The sequence below is a fragment of the Lingula anatina genome, chromosome 2 (assembly GCF_051362555.1).
Source record: "Lingula anatina isolate TDL-2025a chromosome 2, LinAna3.0, whole genome shotgun sequence".
NCBI classification, from domain to species: domain Eukaryota; kingdom Metazoa; phylum Brachiopoda; class Lingulata; order Lingulida; family Lingulidae; genus Lingula; species Lingula anatina.
This window is the reverse complement of record NC_141768.1, coordinates 4401827-4416109: the sequence shown is the minus strand read 5'-3', so window position 1 is coordinate 4416109 and position 14283 is coordinate 4401827. Positions and strand designations below refer to the sequence as shown.

Below are 14283 nucleotides of genomic sequence, written 5' to 3'. Positions count from 1 at the left end.
AATAATGGTCTACTACTTGCAGCATTTTGTGGCATCATGAACAATTCTAGTTTAATTCAGAAACCCCCAAGTACATCCCCCTAAATAGGCGCAGTGTGAATCTGCCCAGTGTATGTAATTCACCTCAAAAAGACCACTCTTTAATTCCAAAGTCCATCTTTTATTGAGTGTATTCATTAAGTGTGTTAAAAAAGAAAAAAAAACCTAGCGTTTCACCGCTCCTCCAAACGGATCATGCAGATGCAAGTGTGTTAGTTGCGCTAATAGATCCACAACAAGCACAATATAGTAAACAGCGGCACTTTGCTGCAGCTACTGTAGAGCGGCCATTTGCACTCATCGCTCTCCCAGTCAGGTTTGGCCCACGCACAGACTGTGTAACAATATGGTCAATGTATCAGAAAGGATTAAATATTCCATCATTGTGATCACTGCCCTTATGAAGCTGAATTTCATGCCCTATGCTAGCGTATACGCCGCTTGGAATCCTCGTTAACGTTAACAGCAAGTGGAGGGGGTAAGACGTATTGCATTGTCACTGTTATTATTAAAGGTACATGTAATCGTTAAAGCTTGTTCAACATTTACGTCAGTGCTTATGATGGACGGATAAAGTTTTTGTGCTTTCTTGTCTTTTCATGCTAGTTAAAAACCCTATATTATAGAAGTAGACTGTAGGAATAGATAAAGTACTGCAGCAATATTGGAAAAGTTTCCAGTTTTGTCATATTTTTCTGCATTCCAGAAAAGAGATCTATCGACATCATGTCTGCACCAAAACCTGATAAATTAAATAGGTAAATTAGTATTTTATTTTAATTAATCTCTTCTTACTCTGCTTTTATCTCATTTGTAAAGAAGAAATGGAAATGAAGAAAGCAATATTGGATATATACATGTACTGTAAATAATTTTCTTTTGCTGAAGTAAGCAGCTGTGAACAGGTTTTAAAGAAAAGAATGAAATTTGTGTCTGCCAGAGCACTGTATTCATTTATTTATTATAATTATGCATGATTGTCATCATAATAATATTACTATTTTCTGATTTTGCTGCTGATCTGCACAGCATAATTTTGCATTTTTAAAAGACAGTTGATCGTTTAAGATCCATGAGTTTTGTCTTAGTGATTTCTAACAATTCTGTAAAATCCCAAAATTGAAGTGCCTAAGTGCTGAAAAATCAACATATTTGAGTCATTTTGTAATATTAAATGCTAAATAAATGCAAATTTCTTGAATTTTAGATTTTTGTAAATATTTTAATTAGTAATATCTGAACACAGTTCTTTTACTGTGCATGACTGATATATTTTAATCTGATTTTTCTATTCCAGAATTGTTAATCTCCTTATGACTCGGGTTATGACAAAGGAATATACACTTGGTTATGATGAACAGGTTCCACACAATAACCAGATACAAGAGGAAATATCCCCTCATTGTAACAAACACAAGAAGAGTGAATCATCATCCATGTATGACGATGATGAGGCCCCTGAAGATGGTGATTCCAAAAGTATAGATGCACATAATTTCAAAGAAGAAAACAAAAGTAATTCCAGTGCCTCAGATTTGAGTTGTCTCAGTGTAATAGCCAAACAACCAAATTCACCCAAGGGTAAAACTTTACACAAGTGCAAATATTGTACCAAGGTATTTTCAAGGAAAAGTGATAATATCAAGCATGAAAGAGTACACACTGGCGAAAGACCCTTCCTGTGTCGAGTCTGTAAAAAGGCATTTACCCAGAAAGCTGCTTGCGTCAGACATGAAAGACTTCATAATTATGATAGGCCATTTATTTGTCAGTTCTGTGGGAATGGGTTCATACAGAGATGGGATCTGGTGCTGCATGAAAGAATCCACACTGGAGAAAAACTTTTTGACTGTCATTTTTGTAAAATGATTTTCACACAGAAGAAAACTTTGGAGAGACATGAAAGGATTCACACTAATGAAAGACCATTTCAGTGTCATTATTGTGGCCAGGGATTCACACAGAGTAGCACTTTGGTGAAACATGAAAGAATTCATACTGGAGAAAAGCCATATACCTGTAAGTATTGTGGACGGAAATTTGCTTCGAATAGTGACTGTGGAAGGCATGAACGAATACATGCTCGCAAAGTACAAAATAAACAGTCCAATCTTTCAAGTTTACCTGATATTCAAGCAAATGCAGTTAATACCGTGGTAGGCCAGAATAATGGTGATGCAAAACAAGATAAAAATTTTCCAAAGTCATTTATTAAATCTACAGCTGAGATGACATCCGTTGTGAAACAAGTCAACCCTGGGGATGTGGTTGAAAAAAGAGAGACCTCCAACTTCTGTGAGATTCATGCAGAAACTGGCCACAGAATACAGGAAGGACACTTTCAAGCCACAGCTGATAATGGACTGATTGTAAATTCTACTGACACTTGTTTAAAACCAGTTCAAAATATTGTTAAATTTCAAGATGGAAACTTTTCATTGACGGCTGATAATGGACATGCTTCAGTTTCCAGTAAAAATTACATAGAGGTTGATCTGCATATTGCACAAAGAGAGCACCCCATAGTGGCAGATAAAAGTTCATTTCAAACCAATACTTCAGTTAAACAAACCACTATTGGAGTAGACACTGAAAGTAAAAAAGATGTTTTTCTCATCACAGAAAATGAAAACTGCTGCAACAAGTTGGAATCGGGTAGTCCTGTTATACTTGGTGAGGCCCAGAAAGTTCCAACAAGCAAACATCAGGAACGCCCCAAGAATGACAAGTTGTACAAGTGTGAGTTCTGTGGAAAGGCATTTGCACATCGATGTGACAGCATTAGACACATAAGAATTCACACGGGTGAAAAACCTTTTAAATGTAGTGTCTGTGAAAAGGCATTTTCTGATAGAAGTTCTTGTGTCAAACATGAAAAAATTCATACTTTAAACAAACCATTCACATGCCAATACTGTGGCAATGGATTTGTGCAGAGAATGGATCTTGTGTTTCACGAAAGACTTCACACTGGAGAAAAACCATTTGCATGCCATTTTTGTAAAATGACATTCACGCAGAAGAAAATTTGTGCAAGACATGAGCGAATTCACACAAATGATAAACCATTTCAGTGTCATTTTTGTGGACAAGCTTTCACGCAGAGTAGCACTTTGGTGAAACATGAGAGAATTCACACTGGAGAAAAGCCATATACATGTAAGTCCTGTGGTAAGAAATTTGCTAGAAAAAGTGACTGTGGTAGACACGAAAAAATACATGGTGGGAAAAATGTCAAATAAACACTAGTGTGATTGCACTGTTGAATAAAAGATCATCTTAAAACTCAACTAAAGAGACTTGTAATGAAATTTTGTTGCCAAAAACTTTGCAATATGTTGAAAGTTTTGTATATTTACCAAAAACTATTAATTTTTTAAAAGAAAAAAAAATTTAATTAAATAACTGAGAGAAAGAGAGAGAGAAAGAGAAAGACCAGGGGTTGGTTGACGATAAGATTAAAGAAAATAGTAAAGACTTCAGACTCAAATATTCCATAGCAATAAAAATTGCTATATGACAATTAAACAAACTCCTGGCTTGATTCAATAATTTACTCTTTCAAGATGTCTTTATCTTTACAGCATGTACATTGCTTGACTAATAGAAAATGTGAGAAATTGAAGTTACCCTGAACATTTAGTCAGGCATAATTGCTAATTTCTGAAATATTGACTGAGTACAAATTAATTTCATCAAGAACATGCATCTAAAAAGGTTTTTGTAAGAGTATCCTTTAGACTGTAATAAGTGCATAGAAAAAAATCATTAGTTGCTGTTTTGATTAGAGCTCTACAAGAATTAGAATAAGATTGAGCATGTATTACAAAATTAATTAAATTTCATCTCAAATCCACAATGATTATTTAGCTGCACAAATGATTAATATTTGCAACTCTTTATAATGTTATAGTATCACACAAAAGCTCACTCTATTGTATATGCTTCTTCACTAAGCTAGCTTCTTAAGTGTGAGATTTCATAAGTGTGCAAGCGTGTGTGTGTGTGTGTGTGTGTGTGTGTGTGTGTGAGTTTTAAAGATTTAAAACTGCATACCATCATCAAACATTAAAAAAAAAATCAGATGACAACTTGACTTAGTTTATCTGGAATGTATAAGAAGCTACTAAAAGCAACCTGGAATACATTGTCTTATATAACAAGAAAACATACATAAATATATGTTCAATCTATGCTCACTAACTCTGAAGTATATGGCCAGCACAACCAATATTGTGGAATGTAAAAAAGCAACAAACAGTAGCTGGGCATCTACCAATGTATAGCAAAAACAAAACTTACATAATTCAATCATTAACATACAAACAATCTTTGGTAACTATGAATATGCGCATGCTTTATAATTGTGACCAGTTTAAATGGGCTTGGTAAATGCATTGGCAAGCTTGCATTATTCAGCTAGGCTACATACAACCAGTATAGGTGTAAAGTTAAAAATAAGATATTAAATTTATATAATATTGTGGACTTCTTAAATAAAAAAAAAATTCCACATAAAAGAACCTACAAACATTCCCATCACAGGCATGGGTTGCAAACAGATCTTATGTTTCCTACATTTAAATGCTTATAAAATATATTTGTGGACGGTAAATACAGTGGTGAGGAGGGAATGAGTTTCTGGCTCAGCAGTGCATAAATGATGCATAAAACACGAAAAATATTAATAATATTTGGTCTTTAAGAAGCTGTTTTTAATATAAAATATATCTTCAAAATGTAAACACTTAAAAGATTGCTGTAAGTTACTAAGAATGCATATTTGCTTAATACATAATATGTGGACGGTTAAAGACTAGCAAAGTTTTCAACTAAATGAATAAATATAAAGAATGGACAGGTCAACAAAATATTGTGAAGATCCATATGTCACAAAAATTTATCTCATCAAAAAGAGATTTAAAAAAGGGTTACACACATAAATCTCTTTGTACTTAATGTTCCCTAGAGTAAAAATATAAAAAAAATTTTTAATATCCTTGTTTTATATACCCTTTTGTATAGAGCAATCGTAATAATAACAAATCTCTTTGTATGGTAGGTTTCACAGTAAAAGCAATCTCATGGCATTTGACTGGTGTTCCCTGATCCCAAGTTTCAACAGCACCAGTCTTGTACACATTCACTTCAGATTACACGTGGCTGAAAACCCTGTCACTGTATTTGTCACTGGGCTAGCCTATTTAGCATGTGACGTTTCAGCTATTATTGGCTCCTAAAATCCTACAGATGTCAGCACCAAACAGGCACAGAACTTGAGACAATATGGCCGCCATAAGTGTTCTTTTAGGTATCAGATATAAATGGATACAATGTTAGTCAGGAGTGCTATAAATGAGTGTCTGTGAAGACTGTCTGCTCCTTGGTGACACTTACTGGATGACTGGAGGCGTAGTCATCATCATCAAACTGCCCCTGTGGGGAAAGCAAGGAATAAAATCTTTATCAGTCTGACATACCCATAAGAAGATAGGACATTTGTACTTGCCAATGGTTTGAAAAATTACAATAAATTATTGGTAGTCGGCATCTTTAATTAGGCATTCCACCTGCTGGTTACAGGATGGCTCATATTTTAACCAATGAAGATATCAAAAGATCATCCCCCTTTATATCTGCCTCCTCAATCATCCTCCAACCCCCCCCCCCCCACACCATCCATTTCCTCGTCCCTTTACTTAAACCACTGAACCCAGCTCGTGACACCACATATGGGCTTCCAAGTTCACAGTATTGGTATTCAAAGTGATTACTGTTTCAAATAAGGTCTGATATGCATATACACATATAACATGTGAACCATCCCTTTCCCTTATCTCCCATTAAACAAATGCCCCTCCCCTTATACTTACTGCCATACTAACCAAGCCACTGTCATGAACATGTCCATCCCACATTGGGTCATCATCATCATCCAAATATTTTGACGACTTCGACGTTTTATCAAATGAAACATCAACAAAACTGTTACTCCTGCTGCGCATGGACGCTGTGGAATATGCGGGGTTCACAAAACCTTCTTCATGGTCATCCAACATGTATTTCTGTGCACGACCTCTGACACTACCTGTCTGACTGGGAGATCTCTGAGGAATGTCCTGAAGCAGTATTTAATTGTGTTAGATGCATAAAGTGTAACGATACTACATTTCAACTTAATTAAATCCTATAGTTACTATTATAAAATACAGACACATCATTCAAATATAGCATAACTTTCCTTACATTGGTAATAATGCTTCCATCATAAGGATCCACACAATATCCAATCTGATTGCCATATTTCTTCTGTCTGGGCTGCAGAGGCATCCTCTCCCTCACATAGGGCGTTCTGGTTCCAGAGTAGCGCAGACAGCACGCTATGCCTGTCATCAGTAGCAGCAATGCCACCAGTGCAATCACTGCGATGAACCACACTTCCTGATAAAATGGGAGCTGGATCTGTGGGGCAACAGATGGAGCCACTGTTCCTGGAGAACAAAAGGAGCTAGAGAGTTGATTAAATGAAGTTATACATGAACTCTCATCTGTTGTTAGAACAAGGATTGTAGAAATTGAATAGCTGAATATTCATGGCAATAAGTCATTGCTGGATGTGACTGTTTGTCTTCAATGACAGTAGGTTTAAATAGTTGTAGGACTACAATCTGCACAATTGTACATATTCCATGAATCTGAGAAAGCTAATTCTTAACTTGGGTTATGCAATCTATCTCTGTGTTTTGGTCATTTCATCTCATAATATCTTGTTTAACAAAATAAAAAATGTGCATGCTTTTCTTTCTATTTTATATTTCCACTGGCTTGACATGTTTATCAAAGCAAACAATTAAAAACCCAGTAATTAAGTGTTCAATGTAAATGAAAATAAAAAAGAAATCTGTGCATTTACATGAACTGTCAGTAAACAAAAAATTTTCTTTGTGAAATTCAACAAATCTATACATGCTTTAACAAATAGTGTGCTGATAAAATTGTAATTATACACTTGCAGATGGTGCCTAAAATATTCATATCACAATAAAAATATTTCTGAAAATGTTTCTGTGTAACATGCAAAGTAATAAATTGTCTACGAATAATATACCTGTTGTTGTTGATGGTGCTGTAATAATGTTAGAACAGATGTTAGAATTAATGTCCAATAACAGCCTTTCCATTGTATGTGATAGTTTAAAGCTACAATATTGCTTGTGAGTACACAAGCCTTTAATTTTACTGGGGAAGAGACTACTGCATAATAAATTTCACAAGGGATAAAAAACATGTAGTGGTTATTCCTATGTCTACAGCTGAGTTAGATAAGAAATCTTTTCAAAACTTATACAGGTTATCTTATGAAATATTCTGGTACAGAGTGCAATATCATACTGTGTTATTTATACAGCAATCTAGCACAGAAAACTTACCAACATTATCTGCTGAGCTTGGGTCAAATACTATCACTGGAGTTTCAGCCACACCCATCTTTGTTGTGCAACGGACTTTAAACTGGATAACTGTAAACACATAAATATTATATACAAGTGTGCGTTTGTGTGTGATTAGAAAATTGACACATTGTGGGCTAGCTTTGGATATATTGGAATCCCAACACAAACATTTGACACACATCACAATTTACAGGTTAAGAACAATTCAAAATTTAGGTCACTTTTAACACCAACATAGAGTTTCAGAAGTTCAGCACTGTTAATTCTTGAAAGTTAAAAAGGGGATCAGGGGTCAGAAAACTTGTTGGGTTATGAATAATTGAGGTTATTCATAAAAGCATGCATGTATATGTGCATGCATGTGTGTGTGTGTGTGTGTGTATGTGCGTGTGCATGTGTCCGTGCGTATGTGCATGCATTTGTAGCACCAAACTCACTTTGTTCTTTGGTCTGCCTCTCTACTGCAGCACTGGTCTCAAATCCAGTGTATGTCTTGCGGTCATCTGCCAGCAAAGTATAGGTCAGCAGTTCTCCATTAAGCTGGAAGCTATCTGACCAGTCCACTACAACTGTGGTGCCCTGTTTGGACAGCCTGGGGGGCGTGGAATATTCTGGGACTGGAAGAGAAATAATAATAAAATGTGATGGTGAGAAACATTTAAAAGACAGCATTTGTGCTAATGGAAAAAGTTTCTTCTTTTCCTGGAGATGCAGGAAACTCTATGATTACGATTTTGACTATGTTTCAATATACTAGATATCGTTCTTTTTTTCCTTTTTAGTGATTCATGTGACAATATGCCAGCTGCAATAGCTTGTACGGTACAAGTATATGTTACAATATATAAGGTCATTGAGCCATATCAAAGTAGAAGAGGTCAAATTTGGATTTTCATTTCAGTAAATAAAGTACACACAGAAAAATATATTCTCAGCATTACCCTTACATCAATCAACCAATCAATCAACTAATCAATCAATCAATCAACCAACCAATCATTTAACAAATCAGTCAATCAATCAAACAAACCCCTACCTCCAGCCAGAGTGGTCATCCTGGTCCAGCCTGGGTTAGCCACTCCCCCTGGCAGCTCATTGAAGGCATTGACCTGGAACTCATAGTTAGTGTATGGCTGCAGGTTAGGCACAGTGTATTGGAGCTCTAGGCCTGAGTAGATGGTATATGGACCCTGGGCCTGGCACAGACCACTAGTGTTGAAGGGCTGGTAAGGGGGAGGACAGGACAGGTGGTAGGAGAGCTCAAACCTGGAAATGGAAGTTTTGTATATCAATACAATGTGTATGGTACTTGAAAATATAGGTGAGAGGGAAAAGATTTTGAAATTCATAATGCTATTCTATGGAATTGTATGAATATAAAGAATAATTATATCATTAGAGCAGAATAAGTTGGTAATGCCTATCAAACATGTTATCACGAGTTCAATAATAAATCATCAACCCATATTACAAACACAGTGACAGCAACTTTTAATCAAGAAGACTTTATATGTAAGTTTTTTTTAAACCTAAACAACACTGGTTTTAGCCTACCTTACTAGTATACCATTGGGATAAGTGGGAGGAGCCCATGTGACAACACAACTTCTATTGGTTATACTGGATACAATGGGTGGAGCCAGCCCAGTGGGTGGTGCTTGTAGTGTTCTAACATAGGTGGCATTACTGGTAGTGCAGCCTGCAGAGGTACAGGCCTCTACACGGATGGCATAGGTTGTGTAAGGCTGCAAACCTGTCACCTCTTGGACAAGGAATGTACTTCTGGTGACCTTAAAAGGATAATGAAAGAAACATCAAAACTTCTTTTCAGAAGAAAAACACCATCTAACAGATATTGAATTAGCAATCTGAAGATAACATGATTGTATAACTTTCAAAACATAAAATCAACACTATCAAGGGCGAATTGAAATCCAGATTATCTGAAATTACATTTTTCTTAAAACTACTGTGTCAGCATATAACTGTTTTATGTTGGATAGTGTTGGACAATGACTATTAAGCACAGCAGTGGAGTGCATCTTTCTCACAAACATGAGACTGGCATCACAGGTAAGTAAATTTATTGAGTCAGTTAGCAGAACGTCACATGAAATCTTACCACTGTATCATCAACTATGACATTATAGCTGAGGCTGTTGACCAGCGCATTGGGCTTTGAAGGCTTCAAAATCTCTACTCTCACACTAGTGGCTGTTACATCCTGCAATTTACATTTAGTAATACACTAAGCAATTAGGATTTATGCTAGGCATAGTCTGTACAGTAGCTGATAAGAAAAATATGCCTTCTTATTTTTCCTTCAGTCAGCATCTAGATGAGCACCATGGGCAGTAAACAAATAACCTTCTTGTATGTATTGTACCTCTGCCTCCCATCCAGCATATTTCTAAACCTGAACATTTATTTACAAGGGTAACATACATTTCTTACCCAAATACAATACTATTAAAATTTATCACAAAGGAAAGGTTGTTCAGAAGAAAAAAGAAAACAAAAGTGGTCTCCTCATCTTCTAAGGGACCACAAACTACTCCAGTGATATTTACCTGCACTCTGGGAGGTGGTACCCCTTCAGGGGGAGCCTCAAATGTGGTCACAGTCTGCCACATGCTGCTGACTCTGTCTGCGGAGTTGAAGGCGGTCACCATGTACTGGTACTCAGTGTACGCCAGGAGGGCACTCAGGTCACGGTCCTCATACAGCAGAGCTGTGCCATTATACAGCAGAACTGGGGCACCATAGGAGGAACGCCCTGCCAGGACACAGATGGAGATGATTATAAAATCACGTATTAATACATGTACATCATCATGCAATGTACGTAATATAACTCAATACAATATAAGCCAGCCACACAGACATATCTCTACTATTAAAGATAAATTTGTATTAAAAATGTATAATATACCTGTGTCAGGTGCAGTTTTTTTTTTCACTTTTTCAGTGCTTAGATCACTGGTATGTATTGCAGCAGTATGTATCACAGCAGTATTTATGCACACTATATATATTGCAGCATGTATCACAGCAGATATGACCTGAACATTTACCTGCTTCATCTCTGGTCACTGTCCTCCTATACAGAGCATACATAGTGATCACACCATTGGGACGAGATGGTGGCAACCACTCCGCCCTCACACCAACATGTTTTCCTGAACCATCAGCCAGGGGCAGCATAGTGGGGGGATTCTGCCCCAAGGGTGGGCCCTCCAAGGTCCGTGCTCTACTAGCTGTACTTGTTGCACAGCCGGAGTTTGTACAAGACTGAATTCTGAAAGAGTAGGTTGTCCAGTATTGCAGACCAGTCACCTTGAAGCTGAACTGGGTACCTGAATACACCACCTCATCATCCTTGTACAGCGTGTAGTTGTAGATGTTTCCATTGGGTTGAGCAGGTGCTTGCCATGTTGCCTGAATCTCTGAGGAGGATTCTGGAGTGAGAACTGGGGGTAAGAGGCCCTCTGGTGAGGAGGAGTATGTGGTGGCCTTCACCTCTGGGCTGCTCACACTACCTTGGTTGTTTATTGCAGTGACAACATATGCATACTCCACCCCTGGCAATAAACCGTAGTCAGAGTAGGAAGTACTTGGGCCAGAGTAAACTAACTTACTGTCTCTACGTAACTCGTAGGCTGTGATGACCCCATTTGGTTGGTCCGGTTCCTGCCACCTTATCTCAATGGCATTGGAACTGAGCACATTCAGGGTCGGTGCTCGCATGATTCGAGGTACATCTTCAGAAGGACGACCGACCACGGAAGCGCTGTCAGTGCAACCACCTCCTGTGCATGCCGTTATCACAAAGCGATACTCTCTGTATGACACTAGGTTCTCAGCCACATGTCTCAGTTGGATTCCAGAGTAGATAACCACTCCATCCATCTTGAGTTGATAGGACAGAATCTCACCATTGGTAATCTGTGGGGTGACCCATGCGAGTTCCAAACTGGTAGAACTGACTGTTCTGACACTGGGAGGGTTTACAAACAGTGGAGCTGTCTCCCTAGTGCGTGTATAAGTTGGCTGACTTGTGGTACAGCCACCAGCAGTGCAGGCAGTAATGGTATAACTGTAGGTGGTAAAGGCATTCAGATTGCTATCCACATACTCCTTGGTATCATCAGCCGAAAAGCTCCACGGTGTGCTTCCATTACGTTGTAACTGGTAGCTTTGTATGATGCCATTAGCTGTTGAAGGTGTTGTCCATCTAATCTGCAACCTATCTGCACTGCCACTGACATACTCCACTGTTGGGGGTGCCAAACCTTCAGGAGAGGACTGATCTGTGCTTACAGTTAGCCAGCTGCTTTCAACAGATCCTTTAGAATTGGTAGCTCTGATTTTGTACTCATACTGTGTGTAAGGTCGGAGGCCAGAGTCCACATATTCATAAGAGTCTGCTGATTTATTGGTAGAATACACAACCAGAGGATCCGAGACAGCACGCTTGGTAATCACACCCACAGTCCTTCTGATTACCTCATACTTTTGGATCCTTCCATTGGCATTGACAGGTGGTTTCCATAACAACCTGACATGGGTGGCATTGGCTCCTCCCATAGTGGGTGGAGCCTGGTCTGAAGGGGCAATTTCTGCTGTAAAGAAATGCTGTGCAGGTGACCTGGCGCACCCTACACTTGTACACGCCTCCAAGTGTACAGCATATTCTGTGTATGGAGACAACCTGCGGAACTCAAAGTATCTGGTTAGACCAGTGTATATTGCATTGACATACTCTCCATACTCATATATACTGTATCCTGTGATGCGCCCATTGGGTTTTCCAGGTTCCTCCCATCTTAAAATCACGGAGCGTCCATTTGGTACCTTTTCAACAGTGAAGTTGCCAACATCAGATGGGCTGGATTCCATTGTTGTTGCCATCTGCCAAGTGCTCACAATGCCACCTACTGAATTGTTAGCAACTACACGTACAGCATACTGTGAGTATGGTTCAAGTCCACTGAAGCTGGTCTGAGTTATGTCTCCATTCACTGTGACATGAAGAACTGGTGTGGTGACAGTAGGGTCCAAGGGGACTGCTCTGTACTCTATCTTGTACCTTGTGATTACACCATTTGGTTTCACTGGAGGAGACCATGACACCTGGAGGGAATAAGCACTGTTGGTTGAAAGAACTGGGGCAGCCAGATTCTGTGGAGCCGCCTCAAGTGTGCGAACACTAGCCCATGGGCTGACTGCGGTACCTTTAGAATTAGCTACAGTAACTTTGTACTCATATACTGTAAATGGTTTGAGGTCAGGGCCAGCATTTCTGAAAGTGAATGTGGCATTGTTGAGAACATTGATCAACAACTCGACTGTTGTGCCAAACTCTCTCCTGTGTATTCTGTATTCTGTGATGATACCGTTAGGACTGGCTGGAGGGTCCCATGCTACAGTAACCACACTGGCTCCATTAGCCACCAGGCCAGGTGGAAGCTGCCCCTGAGGCGGAGCCTCAAAGGTACGTACATTCACTCCAGGACCAGTGCCACAGCTATTTTCAATATTTCTGATACATGCTCTGATGCGAACATTGTACAGTGTGAATGGCTCCAAGTATGCGAATGTGGCACTAAAGTCAAGTCCAACGCCAGTCTCCATCTCATTTTGTGAGCCTCCATTCAGCAACACTTTGTACTGATCTATCATACCATTTGGCTGAGCAGGAGGGTCCCAGGCAACATAAATCTGTGAGTCGCTCAAGGCAGTGGCATTTTTCGGTGGTGGGATACCAGCTGGGGTGATAGATGGTATTGTCACATCACGTGCCTCACTGAATACAGAACCTGCCTTGGAGACAACTTGGACAACATAGCTGTAGCTCGTTCCTGGGGTGAGACCACGGTTGATGTACATTCTAGTAGTGTTGGCCCCAGAAAAGATGGCACCCACAGGGTTTCTGATCAGACGGAACTGGGTGATGATGCCATTAGGGTTGGCTGGCATTTCCCAGTGGATTTCTACCTCAGTGGCACTCAGGATGACAAACCTTGGTGGAGGCATTCCTGGAAGGTGAAGACAAAGTGATATAACAGTTACTGTTTAATGTGGCCATCTAATTATTGTGAATCATGGATGTTAGGTAAGAGACAATAGGAACACAAGTACATCGTGGGATTCTTTGCCCATGCACACATTATCTAACAGGTTGTCATGCAGTTAATAGTGACAGGATAAGGTAAAAATGATGCACTTTAAAATATATCCACATATTCTTGACATTTTATTGGTAAAAGGGTGTCAAAAGGACATAATTCTTACAACTGTAAATACTACCACCAACAATTACAAGAAAAATTGATCACAACGATTACATAAACCAAAGACGAGCACAAACACAAATGGTCATTAGAAGCAATATTTTGGGTAACTGCACAATACCTGAGATAATGGCACTATATTTCCTCACATATTACATAATATTTACTTGTTTCAACATTGAAATTTTTTAAGATTTCTCATTTTTAGTTGTTTTTTTTAAGTACTTTGTGACACGTATCAAATATGTTTTCTAAATATGCAAAAAAAATAAAAATAAATAAATAAAATAAAACATTTTTCTGGTATTAATAATAAGACAATTGTTAAGAGAAACCTTATATCTAAAAGTAAAGTAAATACTCTATCCTTAATATACTATATTACCAGCAAAGTGAAACCAACAATTTAACTGGTAATCAAGTTATTATGTTATATCAATAAAATAAAATATGTATATATTACAAGGTGCTTGATCAATGACAATGACTTGATCAAG

General features: G+C 38.4%; 2 protein-coding genes across 6 annotated transcripts in view; one reads left to right on the top strand and one right to left on the bottom strand.

Annotated features, from left to right (window-relative positions):
• The first annotated feature begins 118 nt into the window (after window positions 1-118).
• On the top strand, window positions 119-4094 carry LOC106180830 (uncharacterized). 2 transcript variants are annotated; one of them, XM_013564964.2, is made up of 3 exons: window positions 119-517; window positions 746-797; window positions 1337-4094. In XM_013564964.2, the coding sequence occupies exons 2-3, from the start codon at window positions 766-768 to the stop codon at window positions 3279-3281; spliced, it is 1977 nt and encodes a 658-aa protein (XP_013420418.2). In that variant the 5' UTR covers window positions 119-517; window positions 746-765; the 3' UTR covers window positions 3282-4094. The 2 variants fall into 2 exon arrangements, with proteins under 2 accessions (XP_013420418.2, XP_086859215.1); XM_087003089.1 differs by lacking the exon at window positions 746-797.
• The window catches only part of LOC106180807 (usherin-like), a 58095-nt gene continuing 47391 nt past the window's right edge, over window positions 3580-14283 (bottom strand). For 3 of the 4 annotated variants that reach the window (XM_087003085.1, XM_087003088.1, XM_087003086.1), the window contains 10 exons: window positions 10568-13531; window positions 10064-10269; window positions 9616-9717; window positions 9048-9283; window positions 8530-8759; window positions 7931-8110; window positions 7470-7559; window positions 6286-6530; window positions 5913-6158; window positions 3580-5475 (listed from right to left, as the gene is read on the bottom strand). In XM_087003085.1, the coding sequence (XP_086859211.1) occupies window positions 5389-5475; window positions 5913-6158; window positions 6286-6530; window positions 7470-7559; window positions 7931-8110; window positions 8530-8759; window positions 9048-9283; window positions 9616-9717; window positions 10064-10269; window positions 10568-13531 (4586 nt within the window). In that variant the 3' untranslated portion in view covers window positions 3580-5388. The remainder of the gene's footprint in view (window positions 5476-5912; window positions 6159-6285; window positions 6531-7469; window positions 7560-7930; window positions 8111-8529; window positions 8760-9047; window positions 9284-9615; window positions 9718-10063; window positions 10270-10567; window positions 13532-14283) is intronic. The other variant, XM_087003087.1, reaches the window with a different exon arrangement.